At 40.3% G+C, this 20632-nt stretch overlaps 1 protein-coding gene across 1 annotated transcript in view; it reads right to left on the reverse strand.

The window, feature by feature from the left end:
* ARFGEF2 (ADP ribosylation factor guanine nucleotide exchange factor 2) overlaps nt 1-20632 on the reverse strand; it is a 100366-nt gene that overhangs the window by 14279 nt on the left and 65455 nt on the right. The window contains exons 26-34 of the mRNA XM_032605372.1: nt 19915-20066; nt 11679-11851; nt 9299-9459; nt 6910-7040; nt 6631-6760; nt 3379-3514; nt 2386-2524; nt 2223-2277; nt 714-828 (exon numbers count right to left, since the gene is read on the reverse strand). Of these exons, the coding sequence (XP_032461263.1) occupies nt 714-828; nt 2223-2277; nt 2386-2524; nt 3379-3514; nt 6631-6760; nt 6910-7040; nt 9299-9459; nt 11679-11851; nt 19915-20066 (1192 nt within the window). The remainder of the gene's footprint in view (nt 1-713; nt 829-2222; nt 2278-2385; nt 2525-3378; nt 3515-6630; nt 6761-6909; nt 7041-9298; nt 9460-11678; nt 11852-19914; nt 20067-20632) is intronic.

The following is a 20632-nucleotide window of genomic DNA, read 5'->3' on the forward strand; positions in this document are numbered from 1 at the left end:
CTGCAAATTAAAACTCCTCAAAAGATACCAAATATCACCTATGCATTCCCAGAGATCACGTAAATAGGTACAACCTTAATAGGCAGCAGTGTGGAATTATCTATCAAAATAGCAAATGCACTTTCTCTTTTAACCTAGCAATCTTTTTTTCTGGGAATTTACCACACAGATAAACTCACAAATAACACATGTATTAGGTGATTCAATGCAGTACTGTTTATAACAGAAAAAGACTGGGAGTAACAGAAATGTCCAGGTAGAAACCGAATTAAGCAAATAATAGCACATCTACAACCTGGGGCAATGTACACAATTGTACAAAAGAGTGTGAAAGCACTTCAGGTACTGATTTTGAATGATCTATAAGCTATATTAAGTGAAAAAAGAATAATGCACAGTATTCTATAATTTGTATAAAAAGGAGTGGAGAATTCATATATAAACATAGATACATATTGTATGCTTGTGTATGTGAATATGCATTTGCTTGCATATGAGCAAAATGTCTCTAGAAAGGTATATAAGAAACTGGTGACATTGGCTGCCATGAAGAAAGGGACAGGCAGACTGAGGCCCAGGGGTGAAGAAAGGCTTATATCCTGTTTACCTTTCTGCACCTTCTGAATATCTGAATCATGTAAACATGTTACCTATTTAAAATAAATAAATAAATAAATAAATAAATACAAAAACAATAAAGAAAGTGGTCTTACTTGCATATGGTCTAGCTTTCCAGCTGTCATCGGTCGGGTTAGAGAGTTGGCTCTGGCCTCTCTCAGAGGCATTTTTATCTATGCTGCTTAAAGACTGGCGGTCCAGATCCACATCCTAGAAGTAAACCGGAGAGAAACACAACATTCATTTCTCGGTCCACAATTCAGTACCTGGGCAGAGATGAGCCTGTTTTAACACTGCTGGACTGACTAGAATCTGTGTCTTGCTCAGCTTGAAGTATAGAAGTAGCACTTCTCAGAGGTTACATGGGAAAGATTACAAATTTCAATTACTTCTCCCTCCCTTTAAAATTTCACATTTTCTGATTCCAACTTAGACGGCATTTCTCTACATACTATGAGTTCATGATGAGTGTGACAAATTTTTAATGAGCTCAAGTTCAAAAATAAACGAGCACGGTAGCTAGGCTTTTTTTTTTTTTTTAAGTTGACAGTAGAAAGTTAAAAAGCAGAGAATGTTTATATAATGTGCTTCATTTTTAAGTTGCTACATCCCAAATGCCTTTTAAAATCTAATGGCTTTATAGGTACTTGGAAATAGAAGCTAATTAGACAAACCCCCTTGTAAACCAAAGTATTTTAAAGTGACACTTGAATTAGAACTCTTTTATGGGGCCTTACACAAAAAATAAAAACTACTATTTCGGGCTTCCCTGGTGGCGCAGTGGTTGAGAGTCCGCCTGCCAATGCAGGGGACACGGGTTCGTGCCCCGGTCCGGGAAGATCCCACATGCCACGGAGTGGCTGGGCCCGTGAGCCATGGCCGCTGAGCGTTCGCGTCCAGAGCCTGTGCTCCGCAACGGGAGAGGCCAAAACAGTGAGAGGCCCGCGTACCACAAAAAACAAAAAAAAAACTACTATTTCATTGGTGGAGAGGCAAGTGCTCCTTACGTAGGAGGGCAATAAATAAGGATAATGACACCAAAGCAATCTTTGTAACAGTGAAACACCAGAACTGATGAAAGTGTCCAACAAGGGAAAATTCGTTAAATAAATTACAATAATGTGCAGCCACTGAAGAAGCTGTTCTCAGAGAATATTTAAGAATATGGAGGGACTTCTCTGGGGGTCCAGTGGTAAAGATGCCACACTTCCAATGCAGTGGGTGTGGGTTCAAACCCTGGTCAGGGAACTAAGCTCCCACATGCCACGCAGAGGGCCCCCCAAAAATAGGAACATAGAAAAATGCCCACAGTGGTGTTAAGTAACACATTATGTACAAAGTGAGCCCAAATTGCAAGCATGTGGGTTGTGTGTGCTCAGTCACATAAATAAGAAAACTAGAAGTGTCTTGTGGTTTTTATTGAGTGAAGTGACTTATTTCCTTAATACTTTTCTGTACTTTCTAAAAAATATTTTAATGAACATACATAGTGTTTAGCTCTTATAACCTTTTCTACTCACTTCCCATCAGAAAAGCCTTTGGGCTGCTTAATTTTTTACTATAATATGTGATCAGAGAAAAGACAACTGAAAAAAAAATCCTACCAAATGTTTTTCTGATGGATCTTCCTCCATTCCTACAGGTCTCCACGTCAGCAAACTAAAGAGAATGCAAGAGAAGGAAATCAATCAATGTGAAGGGCAACCTGGAGCTTTAAAATAACCACTGAAAGTAGAAATAAACAGCAGTAATCACATTAACACTTACACATGTGGGATGGTTGTTTTGAAAATATCCAACATACAATTACATGTTTTGTCCCAGACGTCAGAACTGAATTTCTCTCCATTGGATATTACTAAGTTTTCTAAGCAATTTGTACCTGATCGAGCCAATTGCTCATTATCTGCAAAATAAAACATCTATCATTAAACTGCAAATGCTGTTCTGATTCCAACCTGATTGCTGATACTTCCTATCGTGAGGTAGAGACAATGCAACTGTTTGGGCTGGTTGGCTTCTAATTAATGAAGCATTGGTACGGACGGTAAAATTTTAAGTAGGCTATAAAGAGGCAGAATTATTTATCATGCTATATTGCTAGGGATGGAAAAAGGTCAACATTTTGCTACTTAACTAACTGGCTCCTTGTTCGAGAAATGGTAAAGTAAGACAGAAAATATTAGACTGGTGTTTCTGAAAACTTAGTCACTCAAACATTACGTTTCCAATTTTTGCTGTTTATCAACTGTTTTATCAGTTACTTGAAAACTGAGCACTCTTCGAAAAACTTAGCTAAATTAAACCTTGTCCTAAGCCAAATTTATCTATGGGATCCAGGTCTAATGTGCTACGTGGGTATTTTTCGTAATACATACTAAAATAAACACGTAAGTACTCAAAACCAAAAACGTCCATTGATGAAGCTGTTGATCTTGATTCTCACAGTACAGTTAAAAAACATTTTATTTTAGAAAATTTCAAACATACACAAAAGTAGAAAGAATAGTAATATACAAAGGTACATCTTTTGAGATTTAAAATTTACTATATCCCACCTTAAAAGAAATGCTTTATAAACTGACTTGGTGGAGAGACTGTTTTTATTTTCTAATTAAATTTTAAAAATACACATTTTCAACAATTAAATTATACATTGTACTCCTTGGCACTACATCCATGCTTTTAATATACTGAAAAAATTAATCTCTCGTTAAGGACTATGTCAAGAAAAATGATGCCTAACCACAAAAAGAGTACCTTGTTTTACACACCACTGCAACTGGGCAAATACATCAGAGAGAAGAACTTCATTCAAAGCTTCATAGAACTGGGTAAATACGTCACAAATCGCATAAAGTGCATGATTGCAAGTTGTTGTCATCCACTCAGATTTCTGGAAAAGCAATTAAAAGATAATGTTTAAAAGCCACTCTCCCTGCGGTGAGATGGGCATTCTCACATATCATTGGCAAAATGTTCTGAAAAGCAATTCAGCACTAGGTAGCAACTGTCTTAAAATGTTCACATCCACTGATGCGGTAACATTACTTCCAGTAATGGACCCTGAAGAAATAATCAAAGATCTGTGGCTGAAGGTTTATGAATAAAGATGTTTACCAACACTGGTATTTATATACTGTAAACACAGACATAAACTAATGCTCAGTAATGTGGCAATTAAACTGAGTACATCCATATGACAGAATATTAAGTCATTCAGTGATACTTCCAAAAAATTTTTATTATGCTAAATATTCACACCTTACACCAAAAATTTAAATACTAAAAATGATGTTAGATAGACATTTTTCCACAGAAGACATACAAATGGCCAACAGACAAGGTGCTCAAAATCATTAATTATCAGAGAAATACAAATCAAAACCACAATGAGATATCACCTCATGCCTATTAGAATGGTCATCATCAAAAAGACAAGAGATAACACATGCTGGGGAGAATGTGGAGAAAAGGGAACCCTTGTGCACTGTTGGTGGGAATGTAAATTGGTGTAGCCACTGTGGAAAACAATATGGAGGTCCCTCAAAAAATTAAAAATAGAACTACCATATGATCCAGCAAATTCTACTTCTGGGTATATGCCTAAAGGAAACAAAAACACTATGTTGAAGAAATATATGCAACCCCCTGTTTGCAGCATCATTATTTACAATAGCTGAGACATGGCAACAACCTAAGTGTCCATCAACAGATGAACGGATATAGAAAATGTGATATATATATATATATATACACACACACACACACACACACACACACACACACACACACACACATAATGGAATACTATTCAGCCATAAAAAAGAAAGTCCTGCCATTTGCAATAACATGGATGGAACGTGAGGGCATTACACTAAGTGAGATAAGTCAAAGACAAAGACTGTATGATCTCACTTATATGTGGAATCTAAAAATAACCCCCAAAACCCAAAGAACAAAAAATAAAAAACACCCAAAACCAAACTCAGAAAAAGAGATCAGATTTGTGGTTCGGGATGGGGATGGGGAACTGGATGAAGGGGGTTAAAAGGTCCAACTTCCAGTAATAAGATAAATAAGTCCTGGGGATGTAATGTATAACATGATGACTATAGTTAACACTGCCGGATGGTATACCTGAGAGTTGCTAGGAGAGTAGATCCTAAACGTTCTTATCACAAGGAAAAAGAAGTTTTTTTCTCTTTTCCTTTCTATCTACATGATAATGGATGTTAACTCAACTGACTGTGGTAATCATTTCACAATACGTGTCAATTGAGCCATTTTGCTGTATCCCTCAAACTTATACAGTGCTTTATGCCAATTATATCTCAGAAAGCTGAAAATAAAAAAAAATAAAAATGTCATGAAATTACCAAAGGAAATATATAGAGATATTTATAAATTAAGGAAAAGGGAAAGGTTGCTAAGCATGATTTCTAAAGTGGAAACTATAAAGTAAAAAACTAATAGATTGTGTTACTTAAAAGCTAAAATTTTCCAAAACAAAAAAGAAAACCAAGTGGGCAAAATCATCTGCAATTTATGTAAGGATATGCTATATTATTTTTATACTAAAAAACTCATAAATCAATAGGAAAAAAGAGAGTAAGTCAATAGATGGGCTAAGGATATGAAAAGGCAATTTGTGAAAGAAGAAATGTGATGATCAGTGACATGAAGGAAAACAGAACCTCGCTAGCAGTTAAAAAACTTTTAAATGTTTTACTCTTGGTCTATCAAATTGATGATTAAATAAACTAAAATATGAAGAGCTGGAGTGGGTGTGGAGTAACACGAACTCTCCTGCATTGCTGACAGCAGTGTAAACGACTACATATGTATTTGGTCAACTCAGAAGTATGTATCAAAAGCCTCAGTAACATGTATGCCCCAAATCTGACAGTCAGCCACTTGCCCTAAACAAATAAAGAAATAAGTACAAATGTAGCTGGAAAAAATATTCATTTTAGTGCCATTTAAAGACAGAAAAACGGCAAAGAATTTTCCATGGACTATGGAACATCCACAACTAGGAATGTTTTGCAGTCCTTAAAAACATTGTAGAAGAAAAGTTACAGCTGTGGAAAAAATACTTATGTATTAAGTTAAAAAGTATGTGAGGTGGGATTCCATTTTTGTCAAAAGAAAAAAGGTATGAGATATACAAACACACAAGAACTATCTGACGGGGTAACAGTGGATACCAGTGGAAGACTGAAACTGTGGGTGTTTAAATTTTTTTCTTTGTTTTCCTGTTTTATAAGAAAGAAAACTTTACTTTAAAGTAAGATTAGAAAACTGTACGTATACTATAACCTCAACCACATCTGAACCATGTAGAAGACTGAGGGAAGTTTGCCATAGCATTAAGTCTAATTTCGGAATGGTAAAATTATGAATTTTCTGTATATTCCTAATATTCTTTATTAAGCATATGGTACTTTTATACCAGGGGGAGGGAGGAAACATTGTTCCTAAAAGAATGTAAAAATGTTGCATTCCCATCTAAAAATCTTGGGATAGAACATCCTTTCCTGACCCCCTTGTCCCTAGGGGAGAAATAACAAAGACTCCCAGATGTATCAAACATTCTTTAAAAAAAAGGCCTAATATTTGCCAGCTGTAACCTCATTAAAAATCCTTTTAATGGATTTTTAAAGGGACAAGAGATGTTCCACATTTTACCAACTGTTCAGAAGTCGACATGAAGCAAATAAGTAAGAGGACCAGTGGGGTGCCTGCGTGTCCAATGCCTGAGGGCCAAGTAGGCAGATGGTGGTGACTTATTTCCCCTCACTCTTCCCCAGATGGGGAGAGTTTCTTAGCACTACTCGATACTGGTAGAAGAAGGCCAGGAAGGATGTTTCCATTTTCAAAACAGACCCGAAATGGCTCAGTATTTAAGACTTCCGTGTGCCGTGGATGACGATGCAACACCAGACGCAGACAAAGGCTGGAGGGGCTCTTCTCCCATCTCCCCAGGGCAGTGCTTTAGTCATCACCCACCTCCGACTGCTGCTCGGGGAGTTTCATATTGTCAAAAATCCTGAACACGATTCTGAACAGGTCCTGCCACCAGTGCTTTTCAAAGGTATGGCCATAGCTCTTCATGATCTCGAACATGACCGTGAGCCCTCTGGAGGAAAGAAAGCCAGCGTGGAAGAGGGAACGGGTGGGGTAAGAGGACAGCAGAGAAGACAGTGGGAGAGCCTGGGGCCGGGGGAGCAGGGGCTGGAGGCTCATTCCGTGACGGAAGGAAGGGGCACCACCCTAGGTCACGGTTACCTTGTCCGTACATCTAGCTTGCATCTGTTAATGATGCAGGAGAGCTCGAAGAGGATGGGGAACCAGCCTCGGACCCAGACTCTGTCACCAGTAGCCACGTTCATGTCGTCGCTTGTGTATTCTTGCAGCACCTACAGTGAGAATCACCTCTCAGAGACAGACTAAGCAAGTGAAAGGAAGGGACTGAAACAGAACTACACGAAGATTAAAGCCCTGCACATTTTCCTCTCCTGAAAATACCCATTCAGCAAGGGTCTGATGGGCAATCCTGAGGAGACAGAGACAAGCCTGTTCCAAGGGCACATGAGCAGTTTTCCCCCTATGAACCTTTGGAACTTAGTGGGCTTTAGAATAAGTTGAGTGGGGCTGACCACAAGAGTCCTGGGGGCAGGAGGTGGTACATTAAGAAAAGCAATAAAGGTCAAATGGTGATAGCAAAGTGTCCAGGATGATTCAATATCTTAGGCCTTTCTGGAAAGTTAGTGTAACACGTATTACTTAAAATAATAGTGGGGGCTTCCCTGGTGGCGCAGTGGTTGAGAGTCCGCCTGCCGATGCAGGGGACACGGGTTCGTGCCCCGGTCCGGGAAGATCCCACATGCCGCGGAGCGGCTAAGCCCGTGTGCCACGACTACTGAGCCTGCGCGCCTGGAGCCCGCGTGCCACGAATGCTGAGGCCCGTGCGCCTAGAGCCTGTGCTCGGGAACGAGAGGGGCCACAGCAATGAGAGGCCCGCGCACCTCAACGAAGAGTAGCCCCCCCCACCCCGCTCACTGCAACTAGAGAAAGCCCGTGCGCGGCATAGAAGACCCAGTGCAGCCAAAAAAAAAAAAAAAAAAAAAAAAACAAATAATAGTGGCAGCAGCTACTATTTACTAAATGCTTGCTATGGGTCAGGGACTGTGACGGTGCATTACATGGATTAACAATTCTCACAACAATTCCATGAAGCAGGAAGAAATAATGGTCCCATTATACAGATGAGTTAACTGAGGCACTAAGAGATTAAGTAAGCCGCCCAAGGTCATGCAGCTGGGAGCTGGCAATCTAGCTAAGTAGGAAGCCCTACTTTCTGCCCTATCTCTGGGATCTTGAGCCCTCTGTTCCTTAACCACTCTTGAAGTAGTATTGTCTGTGGTAACGGAATTTCTTTAACCTACCCTGGTTATTTAACATTAGGCAATTTCTCTCTCTGCTTTGGTTAACTCCCCTGTACAACGGGGATATAATTACCCATCTTGTAGGCCTGATGTGGGATTAAACAAATCTACACACACAAAATGCCTAGAATGTTGCCTGACATGTAGTGAGTACTCAATCAACAGCAGCTCTCATTATCATCACATCTTAATGAACCATTGTAGGGACCAGACATTATCATCTGAGGGGTTTACACTTCTGTAAAGAATGCTTAAGAAGAGATCTATACAGGCCATCAGTTTAGTTGTATTCATTTCCACCCAATTTCAGTGTTTTGAGACAGTCAGCTGAACCAAACAGGACTCTTTATTTTTTAAAGGTTTTTTTTTTTTTTTTGATGTGGACCATTTTTAAAGTCTTTATTGAATTTGTCACAATATTGCTTCCGTTTTATGTTTTGGATTTTTGACCGCGAGGCATGTGGGATCTTAGCTCCCCGACCAGGGACTGAACCTGCACACCCTGTACTAGAAGGTGAAGTGTCAACCACTGGACCGCCAGGGAAGTCCCAAGCAGGCCTCTTCAGAAAGGTGAGATGTAACAGAAAAACACTAAACATTTTTGGAAGTAAACAAAAGGTCATCTTTTTTTTTTTTTCTTTTTTTTTGTGGTACACAGGCCTCTCACTGTTGCGGCCTCTCCCGTTTCAGAGCACAGGCTCCGGACGTGCAGGCTCAGCGGCCATGGCTCACGGGCCCAGCCGCTCCGCGGCATGTGGGATCTTCCCGGACTGGGGCACGAACCCATGTCCCCTGCATCGGCAGGCGGACTCTCAACCACTGCGCCACCAGGGAAGCCCAAAAGGTCATCTTTAAATGTGATTTCTCAACCACATCACACTGGTATAATGTCATTTCTTAAAAGAGAGGTTTGTTTTCTTTCAAATAGAAATGTCTTGCTTCTTCAGCTTTGCCAAAATTCATAGCTAAACTACTATTATCATCTACTAAAATAATCTGTAGAATACCATATAAAAGTTCAGTGTGAATAAAATAACTTCATACGTACAAAATAACATAAAAGGTATAACCCCTGTAATGGCAGCATTCTGAAATAAACATCTAGTTTAGGGGAAACATGCGTTTCTAAAAGAGTAGCTGGAAAGGTCTTTGCCAGGAGCAAGGGGTTTTTGCCTACAACTCCTTTCCCCCCCTCACAGGCCAAATGAGTGAAGAGAGGAAAACCGTACCCGTGGCCTCTCAGAGACATATTTCCCACAGAAGCGGATGAGCCGGATGGCTTCCATGCTAGTGTCCGGGAAAGCAGCATTGCAGGCAAACTCTGATAAGCACTTCACAGCATCCTGAAAGGAATCGATGGCTGCAGGGAAATGATGCTGGAAAATGGTTGCTGGGGAAACAAAGGCACATTTTTTATAAGCCTGGGTTTCAGAAATGGGGATTAAACACACACACACATACATATACCAGAGATGATTACTTTTGTGAAAATCTAAGGAAAGCATGTCAGTGTCTCTGGAAGACAGGGTTTCCTATTAAATTATTCAGGAATGAATGCATTGAGTACAACTTGGGCTAAACTACACTGGTTCCTGAGCTCACGCAATGATGTAAAGGCCTAAACAGTCACTGATTCAACAAACATTTGTTGAGTGCTGACTACATGCAAAGCGTGGTTGTGGGCCCTGGGCACACAGAGGTAACCAAATTTCCTGCCTTTGCTCCAATGGGCAATAATCACCTAAATCTGTAGGTATGTAAAATCATCTCAGCTGGGGTAAGTGCTGAGTAAGGGGACAGAAGATAGAAAAGGCTGGTGGTGAGGGAAGGGGGACTCTGTGAAGAGGTCCTTTCTGAGAAGCGGCCCTAAGGAAGTGAGAGGACAGCCAAGAGAAAACCAAGTTTCACCAGGATGCCAAAGTGTCCGTTTTAGGATGGAGCTTGCATAACCATATAAGATATAAACGTGGATGTGTGTGTGAGGTTGGCCCAGAGGGTCTGCCTGACAGAAGCTAAGCACTGAGCAAAGCTCTGGCCCCAGTTCTGGGATTCTGAGCATGTCCCTTAATTCCCCAGCTGTTTCTACCCTAAGACCACACTTCATGCTACCTCACTGGAGCCTTATGAAGACAAAGTGAGATAAAGAAAGTCAGTGAGCTAAAGGTGACAGGCAATTTAGAAACGGAAGGTTTTCAAAACCCTACAAACACCACCTAAGAGAAGAATACGAGGGGCGAGAAGTTTACAAAAAGTCAAACGACCTCAAAAAATCAAAGCTGACCCACTGCTTTACAATTTCCACAAAAACCAAGACAAGTAAACATCTTGTGACGTGATGACAGGCAGGACCAGGGACCTGTGGTCAGTGCACAGTGGAGGGACACTGCACCAGCTCCGGGCTGGACTGCCAGGTGTCAATCTTCCACCACCTCCCAGCTGCATGACCTCAGACAAGTCGTCCTACTTTACTTTTCTGTGCCTGTTTTCCTCTTCAGTAAAATAGGGGGAAATAATGGTATCCACATCAGTGGGTTCAACCAACCCCAGATCGAAAATATTCGGGAAAAAAAAACTGCAGCAAGTTCCAAAAAGCAAAGCTTGAATTTGCTGTGCACCGGCAACTATTTACATAGCCTTACGTTGTGTTTATGAGTAATCTAGACGTGATTTAAAGTATACAGGAGGATGTGTGTAGATTATATCCATTTCATCTTAGGGACTTGAGCATCTGTGGATTTTGGTACCCGAGGTGTGTCCTAGAACCAGTCTCTCACAGATATGAAGGGATGACTGTAGTCAGTTCTTGTTACTCATGGTACCTGTGCTCTACAAAGTCGCTGTGAACAATGAATTAGCAAATACTGAACCATCTCCTAGGGGAAAAAGGGGTTAGGTTCCTGCAAGGCTCTGGTTACAATACTTTCATCAACCTATTAACACACAACCTTGTTTTACGTGTGTTTCTGTTTAACTTATTTAATATATTTTGTTGATTCATTAACATTACACTCATGGCCAACAGCTCTATAACTCATGCCTGAATGGAGCTAACCTAAAACATGTTATTTTTCTCCATAAAGTACACCACAGTCTCCCTTAGGAACACCGGCCAGCACTTCAGCACTGGGCTATGGACTGGTTTAAATGGCAAAGTTTAACTAAGACAAAGATGCCAAAAACGTGGCAGTAAGTTTTTACCACAGAAAGGCTACCTGTTTATTTACAGTAAGAGACCTGAAACACGAAGGCCTTGTTCAACCTCAGCTGGGAATGTGTGCCTTGGGTGACAAGCGTTTTGCTGCTCTGCATGCACATGTCAGCAAATGACCACAAAAGGGCCAGGAATGTTGGTTTGGGGATTACATATAAACTTTAGCAAGTAGGTGAACTCACAAATGTGGAACCTGCAAATAATGAGGGTCGACTGTGTTTCCTTCCTAGGGTTGTTGAGCACATGTCAAGAGCCCAGCACACCACCAGGCACGTTAGCACATCACAGTGTAGCTAAACAAGCAAGCCACTCTTGGGAGTAAAACAGATGGGAAAGAAATGATCACCCTTCTAGACTTGCTTGTGGGACATTAGTCAGGAGGGAACAGAGACACTTACTGACGATGTGGCCTGTGGTCTGGAAGGCCAGCTCCACGATGTTCCCGTCGTGATCTGAGGCGGCCTGGTGGAACACGGCGAAGATGTTCTTCCAGCCTGAGCGGATGTTGGCCGCCTGGGAGTTCACCATCTGGGTGATGCAGCGGATCACCATGTCGCGGATGGTTGGAGACCTGAGGAAAGAATGGGGCAGCCCATGTCATCTGTACTTTGGACGGTGGGAAGATAAATGAATACAGCTCATTGTTTAGAAGCAGCACTTAAAAAAACATTTTTTAAAGCATGTCATAATCTACATTCATTAAAAAAAATTAGAGGCAACAAAAAGAAAAAATAGTAAGACAGTCAACATGTCAGTTAGTTGCCTACCCAGCAGTCATCTTCCCACCTCCTTAATAAGTCTGATTTCATCTGGGCAGCAACATGCCAGACCTCAGGGAACTGCTCATAAATAAGACAATATGACAATCTTATGTGCCAGGACCTCAATCTCCCAGCCTCCCTTGCAGCTAGGGGAGGTACATGACCTGTTCTAACTAATCAGATGTAAGAGAAAATCTATGGGTATGGGAGGGGAGGGATTCCTAGGAAGGTTCTGCTTTTGTCTTAAAAGGAATACACTTGGGGGCTTCCCTGGTGGCAGTGGTTGAGAGTCCGCCTGCCGAAGCAGGGGACACGGGTTCATGCCCTGGTCCGGGAAGATCCCACATGCCGCGGAGCGGCTGGGCCTGTGAGCCATGGCCGCTGAGCCCGCACGTCCGGAGCCTGTGCTCCGCAACGGGAGAGGCCATGACAGTGAGAGGCCCGCGTACTGCAAAAAAAAAAAAAAAAAAAAGGAACACACTTGGTAGGCTCTGCCCCTTTTCCTCTTGTTCCCATTCTGATGGTGGGCTCTGCCTCTTTTAATCACTCCCACTGTGAACACGGCATGATGCCTGGAGCTAAAGTCTCTGTCCAGCAATCATGAAACAGTAAGCTCAAGGAAGAAAAGCACCCTGTTTATGGCCAAACAAAGGGACAGAAAGAACCTGGGTCCTTGGTTACAATTTGGGCTATGGAACCAAAGTTGGGACTGCCTGCTTCTGACTTGTTAAGTAAACAATACATAGACTTGTGGTTTAAGCCACTGTTGGTCAATTTTTCTGGCCCCAAACATTTAGACTAATATACTCATAATTTTGCCACCCAGAGATAACGATTCCTAAATTCTTAATGCATATCCTCTTAGGTTTTTCGGCAGAGATATTTGTGGATGGCAAACACATACACTTGGATGGGAATACATATATAACTTAAGATGAATAAATTTAATTATTACAAAATAGAACATGAAGACAGAAAAATGGTCCATTTTCTGAAGCAGCTGCAAGGTTCAACATGGTGTGACCTGGATATTTACAACAGATTAGCACATATGTCCTTCAGACATATATGATTATGGGGTGAACACAATTATCTCACAAATAGCAAGAAACAAGGCAACACAAACCTAATGCTTCTATCGCTCTAGCTCTGAAAGTCATTAGAGTGGTTTTAGGAGAAGAGACTTGTCTTGCAAATTTCATCTGGCTTAGGATAACATTCATGCTTGTCTGCTGGACCTATACTAACTGATAATAGGAAAGGTTGCTTAGAGAAGACAAGGAGAAAGTTAAAAATTAGCTGAAAGTCCACGAAGAAAATTTGCCACCTGCAGATAATGGAGGACTGACTACATACCTAGGTGACTTTAACACATAATACCAATGAATTCACAGTTTTCTCTCCCGGGATAAAAAAACAACTTGTTGGCAAGAACTATACATATTTATTAAAATGTTTTTTGCTTGACTGTTAAAAGTAATAAATGATGACAATAAATGTTCTAGAAGATGTAGGGAAAAACATAAAGAAAAAGATTCTTTTATATGATGCTATGGCATTTCATATGGAGAGATATACTATATCACAACCTTTATTATTACACTGACTGCCCAATTCTATAACCTGCTCTTTTCACTAAGCAACTAAGCATTTCTCATGTTATAAACTTGCTTTTTTTAACTGAATTTTATAATTTTATTTATTTTTTTATACAGCAAGTTCTTATTAGTTATCCATTTTATACATATTAGTGTATATATGTCAATCCCAATCTCCCAATTCATCCCACCACCACCACCACTTTAGCCCCTTGGTGTCCATACGTTTCTTCTCTACATCTGTGTCTCTATTTCTGCCCTGCAAACCAGTTCATCTGTACCATTTTTCTAGGTTCCACATGTATGTGTTAATATATGATATCTTTCTCTTTCTGACTTACTTCACTCTGTCTGACAGTCTCTAAATCCATCCACATCTCTACAAATGACCCAAATTGGTTCCTTTTTATGGCTGAGTAATATTCCATTGTATATATGTACCACATCTTTATCCATTCGTCTATCAATGGGCATTGAGGTTGCTTCCATGACCTGGCTATTGTAAATAGTGCTGCAAAGAACACTGGAGTGCATGTCTTTTTGAATTATGGTTTTCTCTGGGTATATTGCCCAACAGTGGGATTGCTGGATCATATGGTAATTCTATTTTTAGTTTTTTAAGGAACCTCCATACTGTTCTCCATAGCGTATCAATTTATATTCCCACCAACAGTGGGAATATATGTAACATGTAACAGTGCAAGAGGGTTCCCTTTTCTCCACACCCTCTCCAGCATTTGTTGTTCGCAGATTTTCTGATGATGCCCATTCTAACTGGTATGAGGTGATACCTCATTGTAGTTTTGATTTGCACTTCTCTAATAATTAGTGATGTTGAGCAGCTTTTCATGTGCTTCTTGGCCATCTGTATGTCTTCTTTGGAGAAATGTCTATTTAGGTCTTCTGCCCATTTTTGGATTGGGTTGTTTGTTTTTTAATATTGACCTGCATGAGCTGTTTATGTATTTTGGAGATTAACCCTTTGTCCATTAATTCATTTGTAAATATCTTCTCCCATTCTGAGGTCTGTCTTTTCGTCTTGCTTGTAGTTTCCTTTGCTTTGCAAAACCTTTTAAATTTCGTTAGGTCCTACTTGTTCACTTTTCTTTTTATTTCCATTACTCTAGGAGGTGGATCAAAAAAGACCTTGCTGTGATTTATGTCAAAGAGTGTTCTTCCTATGTTTTCCTCTAAGAGTTATATAGTGTCTGGTCTTACATTTAGGTCTCTAATCCACTTTGAGTTTATTTTTGTGTATGGTGCTAGGGAGTGTTCTAATTTCATTCTTTTACATGTAGCTGTCCAGTTTTCCCAGCACCATTTATTGAGGAGACTGTCTTTTCTCCATTGTATATCCTTGCTTCCTGTGTCATAGATTAGTTGGCCATAGGTGTGTGGGTTTATCTCTGGGCTTTCTATCCTGTCCCATGGATCTATATTTCTGTTTTTGTGCCAGTACCATATTGTCTTGATTGCTGTAGCTTTGTAGTATAGTCTGAAGTCAGGGAGTCTGATTCCTCCAGCTTCCTTTTTCTCCCTCAAGACTGCTTTGGCGATTTGGGACCTTTTGTGTCTCCATACAAACTTTAAGATCTTTTGTTACAGTTCTGTAAAAAATGCCATCGGTAACTTGATAGGGATTGCATTGAATTTGTAGATTGCTTTGGGTAGTATAGTCATCTTCACAATATTGATTCTTCCAATCCAAGAATATGGTATATCTCTCCATCTGTTAGTATCATTTTTAATTTCTTTCATCAGTGTCTTATAGTTTTCTTCATACAGGTCTTTTGTTTCCCTAGGTAGGTTTATTCCTAGGTGTTTTATTCTTTTTGTTGCAATGGTAAATGGGAGCGTTTCCCTAATTTCTCTTTCAGATTTTTCATCATTAGTGTATAGGAATGCAAGAGATTTCTGTGCATTAATTTTGTATCCTGCTACTTTACCAAATTCATTGATTAGCTCTAGTAGTTTTCTGGTGGCATCTTTAGGATTCTCTATGTATAGTATCATATCATCTCAAATAGTGACAGTTCTACTTCTACTTTTCCAATCTGTATTATTTTTCTTTCTTTTTCTTCTCTGATTGCCATGGCTAGGACTTCCAAAACTATGTTGAGTAATAGTGGCAAGAGTGGACATCCTTGTCTTGCTCCTGATGTTAGAGGAAATACTTTCAGTTTTTCACCATTGAGAATGATGTTTGCTGTGGGTTTGTCATATATGGCCTTTATTATGTTGAGGTAGGTTCCCTCTATGCCTACTTTCTGGAGAGTTTTTATCATAAATGGGTGTTGAATTTTGTCAAAAGCTTTTTCTGAATCTATTGAGATGATCATATGGCTTTTCTTCTTCAGTTTGTTAATATGGTGTATCACATTGATTGATTTGCGTACGTTGAAGAATCCTTGCATCCCTGGGATAAATCCCACTGGATCGTGGTGTATGATCCTTTTAATGTGTTGTTGGATTCTGTTTGCTAGTATTTTGTTGAGGATTTTTGCATCTATATTCATTAGTGATATTGGTCTGTAATTTTCTTTTTTTTGAAGTATCTTTGTCTGGTTTTGGTATCAGGGTGATGGTGGCCTCACAGAATGAGTTTGGGAGTGTTCCTTCCTCTGCCAATTTTTTGGCAGAGTTTGAGAAGGATGGGTGTTAGCTCTTCTCTAAATGTTTGATAGAATTCACCTGTGAAGCCATCCGGTCCTGGACTTTTGTTTGTTGGAAGACTTTTAATCACAGTTTCAATTTCATTACTTGTGATTGGTCTGTTCATGTTTTCTATTTCTTCCTGGTTCAGTCTTGGAAGGTTATACCTTTCTAAGAATTTGTCCATTTTATTGGCATAGAGTTGCTTGTAGTAGTCTCTTAGTCTCTTAGAAATACAAATGCTTTGTATTTCTGCAGTGTCTGTTGGAACTTCTCCGTTTTCATTTCTAATTTTACTGATTTGAGTCCTCTCCCTCTTTTTCTTGATGAGTCTGGCTAATGGTTTATCAATTTTATCTTCTCAAAGAACCAGCCTTTAGTTTTATTGATCTTTGCTAATGTTTTCTTTGTTTCTATTTATTTCTGCTCTGATCTTTATGATTTCTTTCCTTCTACTAACTTTGGGTTTTGTTTGTTCTTCTTTCTCTAATTGCTTTAGGTGTAAGGTTAGATTGTTTGAGATTTTTCTTGTTTCTTGAGGTAGGCTTGTATGGCTATAAACTTCCCTCTTAAAACTGCTTTTGCTGCATCCCATAGGTTTTGGATCATCGTGTTTACATTGTAATTTGTCTCTAGGTATTTTTTGATTTCCTCTTTGATCTCTTCAGTGATCTCTTGGTTATTTAGTAACGTATTGTTTAGCCTCCATGTGTTTGTGTTCTTTACATTTCTTTCCCTGTAATTGACTTCTAATCTCATAGCGTTGTGGTCAGAAAAGATGCTTGATGTGATTTCAATTTTCTTAAATTTCCTGAGGCTTGATTTGTGACCCAAGATGTGATCTATCCAGGAGAAAGTTCCGTGAGCACTTGAGAAGAATGTGTAACCTGCTGTTTTTGGATGAGATGTCCTATAAATATCAATTAAATCTATCTGGTCTATTGTGTCATTTAAACCTTCTGTTTCCTTATTAATTTTCTGTTTGGATGATCTGTCCATTGGTGTGAGGTGTTAAAAGTCCCCCACTATTATTGTTTTACTGTTGATTTCCTCTTTTATGGCTATTAGCCGTTGCCTTATGTATTGAGGTGATCCTAGGTTGGGTGCATATATAATTGTTATATCTTCTTCTTGGATTGATCCCTTGATCATCATGTAGTGTCCTTCCTTGTCTCTTGTAACATTCTTTAAAGTCTATTTTATCTGATATGAGTATTGCTACTCCAGCTTTCTTCTGATTTCCATTTGCATGGGATATCTTTTTCCATCCCCTCACTGTGAGTCTGTATGTGTCCCTAGGTCTGAAGTGGGTCTCTTGTAGACAGCATATATATGGGTCTTGTTTTTGTATCCATTCAGCAAGCCTGTGTCTTTTGGTTGGAGCACTTAATCAATTCACGTTTAAGATAATTATCAATATGTATGTTCCTATGACCATTTTCTTAATTGTTTTGGGTTTGTTTTTGTAAGTTCTTTTCTTCTCTTGTGTTTCCCATTTAGAGAAGTTCCTTTAGCATTTGTTGTAGAGCTGGTTTGGTGGTGCTGAATTCTCTTAGCTTTTGCTTGTCTGTAAAGCTTTTGATTTCTCCATCAAATCTGAATGAGATCCTTGCCAGGTAGAGTAATCTTGGTTGTAGGTTCTTTCCTTTCATCACTTTAAATATGTCATGCCACTCCCTTCTGGCTTGTAGAGTTTCTGCTGAGAAATCAGCTGTTAACCTTATGGGAGCTCCCTTGTATGTTATTTGTCACTTTTCCCTTGCTGCTTTCAATAATTTTTGTCTTTAATTTTTGCCATTTTGATTACTGCGTGTCTCGGTGTGTTTCTCCTTGGGTTTATCCTGTATGGGACTCTCTGTGCTTCCTGGACTTGGGTAGCTATTTCCTTTCCCATGTTACGAAAGTTTTCGACTATAATCTCTTCAAATATTTTCTCGGGTCCTTTCTCCCTCTCTTCTCCTTCTGGGACCCCTATAATGCGAATGTTGTTGCATTTAATGTTGTCCCAGAGGTCTCTTAGGCTGTCTTCGTTTCTTTTCATTCTTTTTACTTTATTCTGTTCCACAGCAGTGAATTCCACCATTCTGTCTTCTGGGTCACTTATCCGTTCTTCTGCCTCAGTTATTCTGCTATTGATTCCTTCTAGTGTATTTTTCATTTCAGTTATTGTATTGTTCATTTCTGTTTGTTTGTTCTTTAATTCTTCTAGGTCTTTGTTAAACATTTCTTGCATCTTCTCAAATCTTTGCCTCCATTCTTTTTCCAAGGCCCTGGATCATCTTCACTATCATTATTCTGCATTCTTTTTCTGGAACGTTTCTTATCTCCACTTCATTTAGTTGCTTTTCTGTGGTTTTATCTTGTTCCTTCATCTGGTACATAGCCCTCTGCCTTTTCATCATGTCTATCTTTCTGTGAATGTGGCTTTTGTTCCACAGGCTGCAGGGTTGTAGTTCTTGCTTCTGCTGTCTGCCCTCTGGTGGATGAGGCTATCCAAGAGGCTTGTGCAAGTTTCCTGATGGGAGGGACTGGTGGTGGGTAGAGCTGGCTGTTGCTCTGGTGGGCAGAGCTCAGTAAAACTTTAATCCGCTTGTCTGCTGATGGGTGGGGCTGGGTCCCCTCCCTGTTGGTTGTTTGGCCTGAGGCGACCCAACACTGGAGCCTACCAGGGCTCTTTGGTGGGGCTGGTAGTGGACTCTGGGACGGCTCATGCCAAGGATTACTTCCCAGAAATTCTGCTACCAGTGTCCTTGTCCTCACGGTGAGACACAGCCACCTCCTGCCTCTGCAGGAGACCCTCCAACACCAGCAGGTAGGTCTGGTTCAGTCTCTTATGGGGTCACTGCTCCTTGCCCTGGGTCCTGATGTGCACACTACTTTGTGTGTGCCCTCCAAGAGTGGAGTCTCTGTTTCCCCCAGTCCTGTCCAAGTCCTGCAATGAAATCCCGCTAGCCTTCAAAGTCTGATTCTCTAGGAATTCCTCCTCCTGCTGCCAGACCCCCAGGTTGGGAAGCCTGACGTGGTGCTCAGAACCTTCACTCCAGTGGGTGGACTTCTGTGGTGTAAGTGTTCTCCAGTTTGTGAGTCACGCACCCAGCAGTTATGGGATTTGATTTTATTGTGATAGCGCCCCTTCTACTGTCTCGTTGTGGCTTCTCCTTTGTCTTTGGATGTGGGGTATCTTTTTTGGTGAGTTCCAGTGTCTTCCTGTCGATGACTGTTTAGCAGTTAGTTGTGATTCCGGTGCTCTCGCAAGAGGGAGTGAGAGCATGTCCTTCTACTCCGCCACCTTGAACCAATCTGGGTCACACAGTTCTTGACCCTGTGTGAGGCTGCTTTGGCAGTGGCTCTTTCTCTGAACTCCCTCAGCACCCAGACCCCCGGTAAGGATGCATGACGTACTTCTACTAGCTGCAGTTGTATGATCTGCCCTTCTGGGAAAGGTTACACACAGATCTTAGTGTGATTTACTTAGAGATAATAGGTGTGAATCAAAGTCCGCTCATTTTATTTGCTTCCGCCAAACATGACAGGAAAAAACGAATCGTGTGGTTAGTGCTAAGAGACCTTTTTAGACCCCCAGCAGAGATTTGACTAAGGGTCTTCCAGAATAATGTACATACCTGTTTTTCTTCATGATATGCTCAAAGGGCCTCAGAAAATCTTTCTGGAAACGGAAGTTGGCTAATTCTCCCTTCTCAAGAAACTTCATGGAGAGCTGCCTTAACGAGTCAACAGCAAAGATAGCCACATCCTCATTGGGGTTACAGCCAACCTGAGCAGGAACACGAGGTGAGGTGAAATAGGCACAGTGGAACAACTGTGGATATGGGGTTCTGAACCTCAAACATGGACAGCCTGCCTTCAAAACAAACGCTCTGGGAAAACACACCTCAGGAGGAAGAAAAGGTATTTCTTGGCATGAGCTGGACAGTTTTAAGGTTAATGATGAAACACATTTAATTAAACATGCTTTCAAAATATGCTCACTTTGTGTCTCTGTGTCACATTTTGATAATTCTTGCGATATTTCAAACTTTTTCATTATTATTATATCTGCTATGGTGATCTGTGATCAGTGTTCTTTGATGTTACTATTTGCAAAAAGATTACAACCTACTGAAAGCTCAGGTGATGGTTCACGTTTTTTAGCAATAAACTATTTTAAAATTAAGGTATGTATATCTTTTTATGGTTGTTGCACACTTAATAGACTACAGTATGGTGTAAACATAACTTTTTTATGCACTGGGAAACCAAAAAAATCGTGAGACTTGCTTTACTGCAATATTTGCTTTATTGCTTTGGTCTGGAACTGAACCCGCCATATCTCTGAGGTCG

Source organism: Phocoena sinus, chromosome 15 (assembly GCF_008692025.1).
Source record: "Phocoena sinus isolate mPhoSin1 chromosome 15, mPhoSin1.pri, whole genome shotgun sequence".
In the NCBI taxonomy this organism is placed as follows: domain Eukaryota; kingdom Metazoa; phylum Chordata; class Mammalia; order Artiodactyla; family Phocoenidae; genus Phocoena; species Phocoena sinus.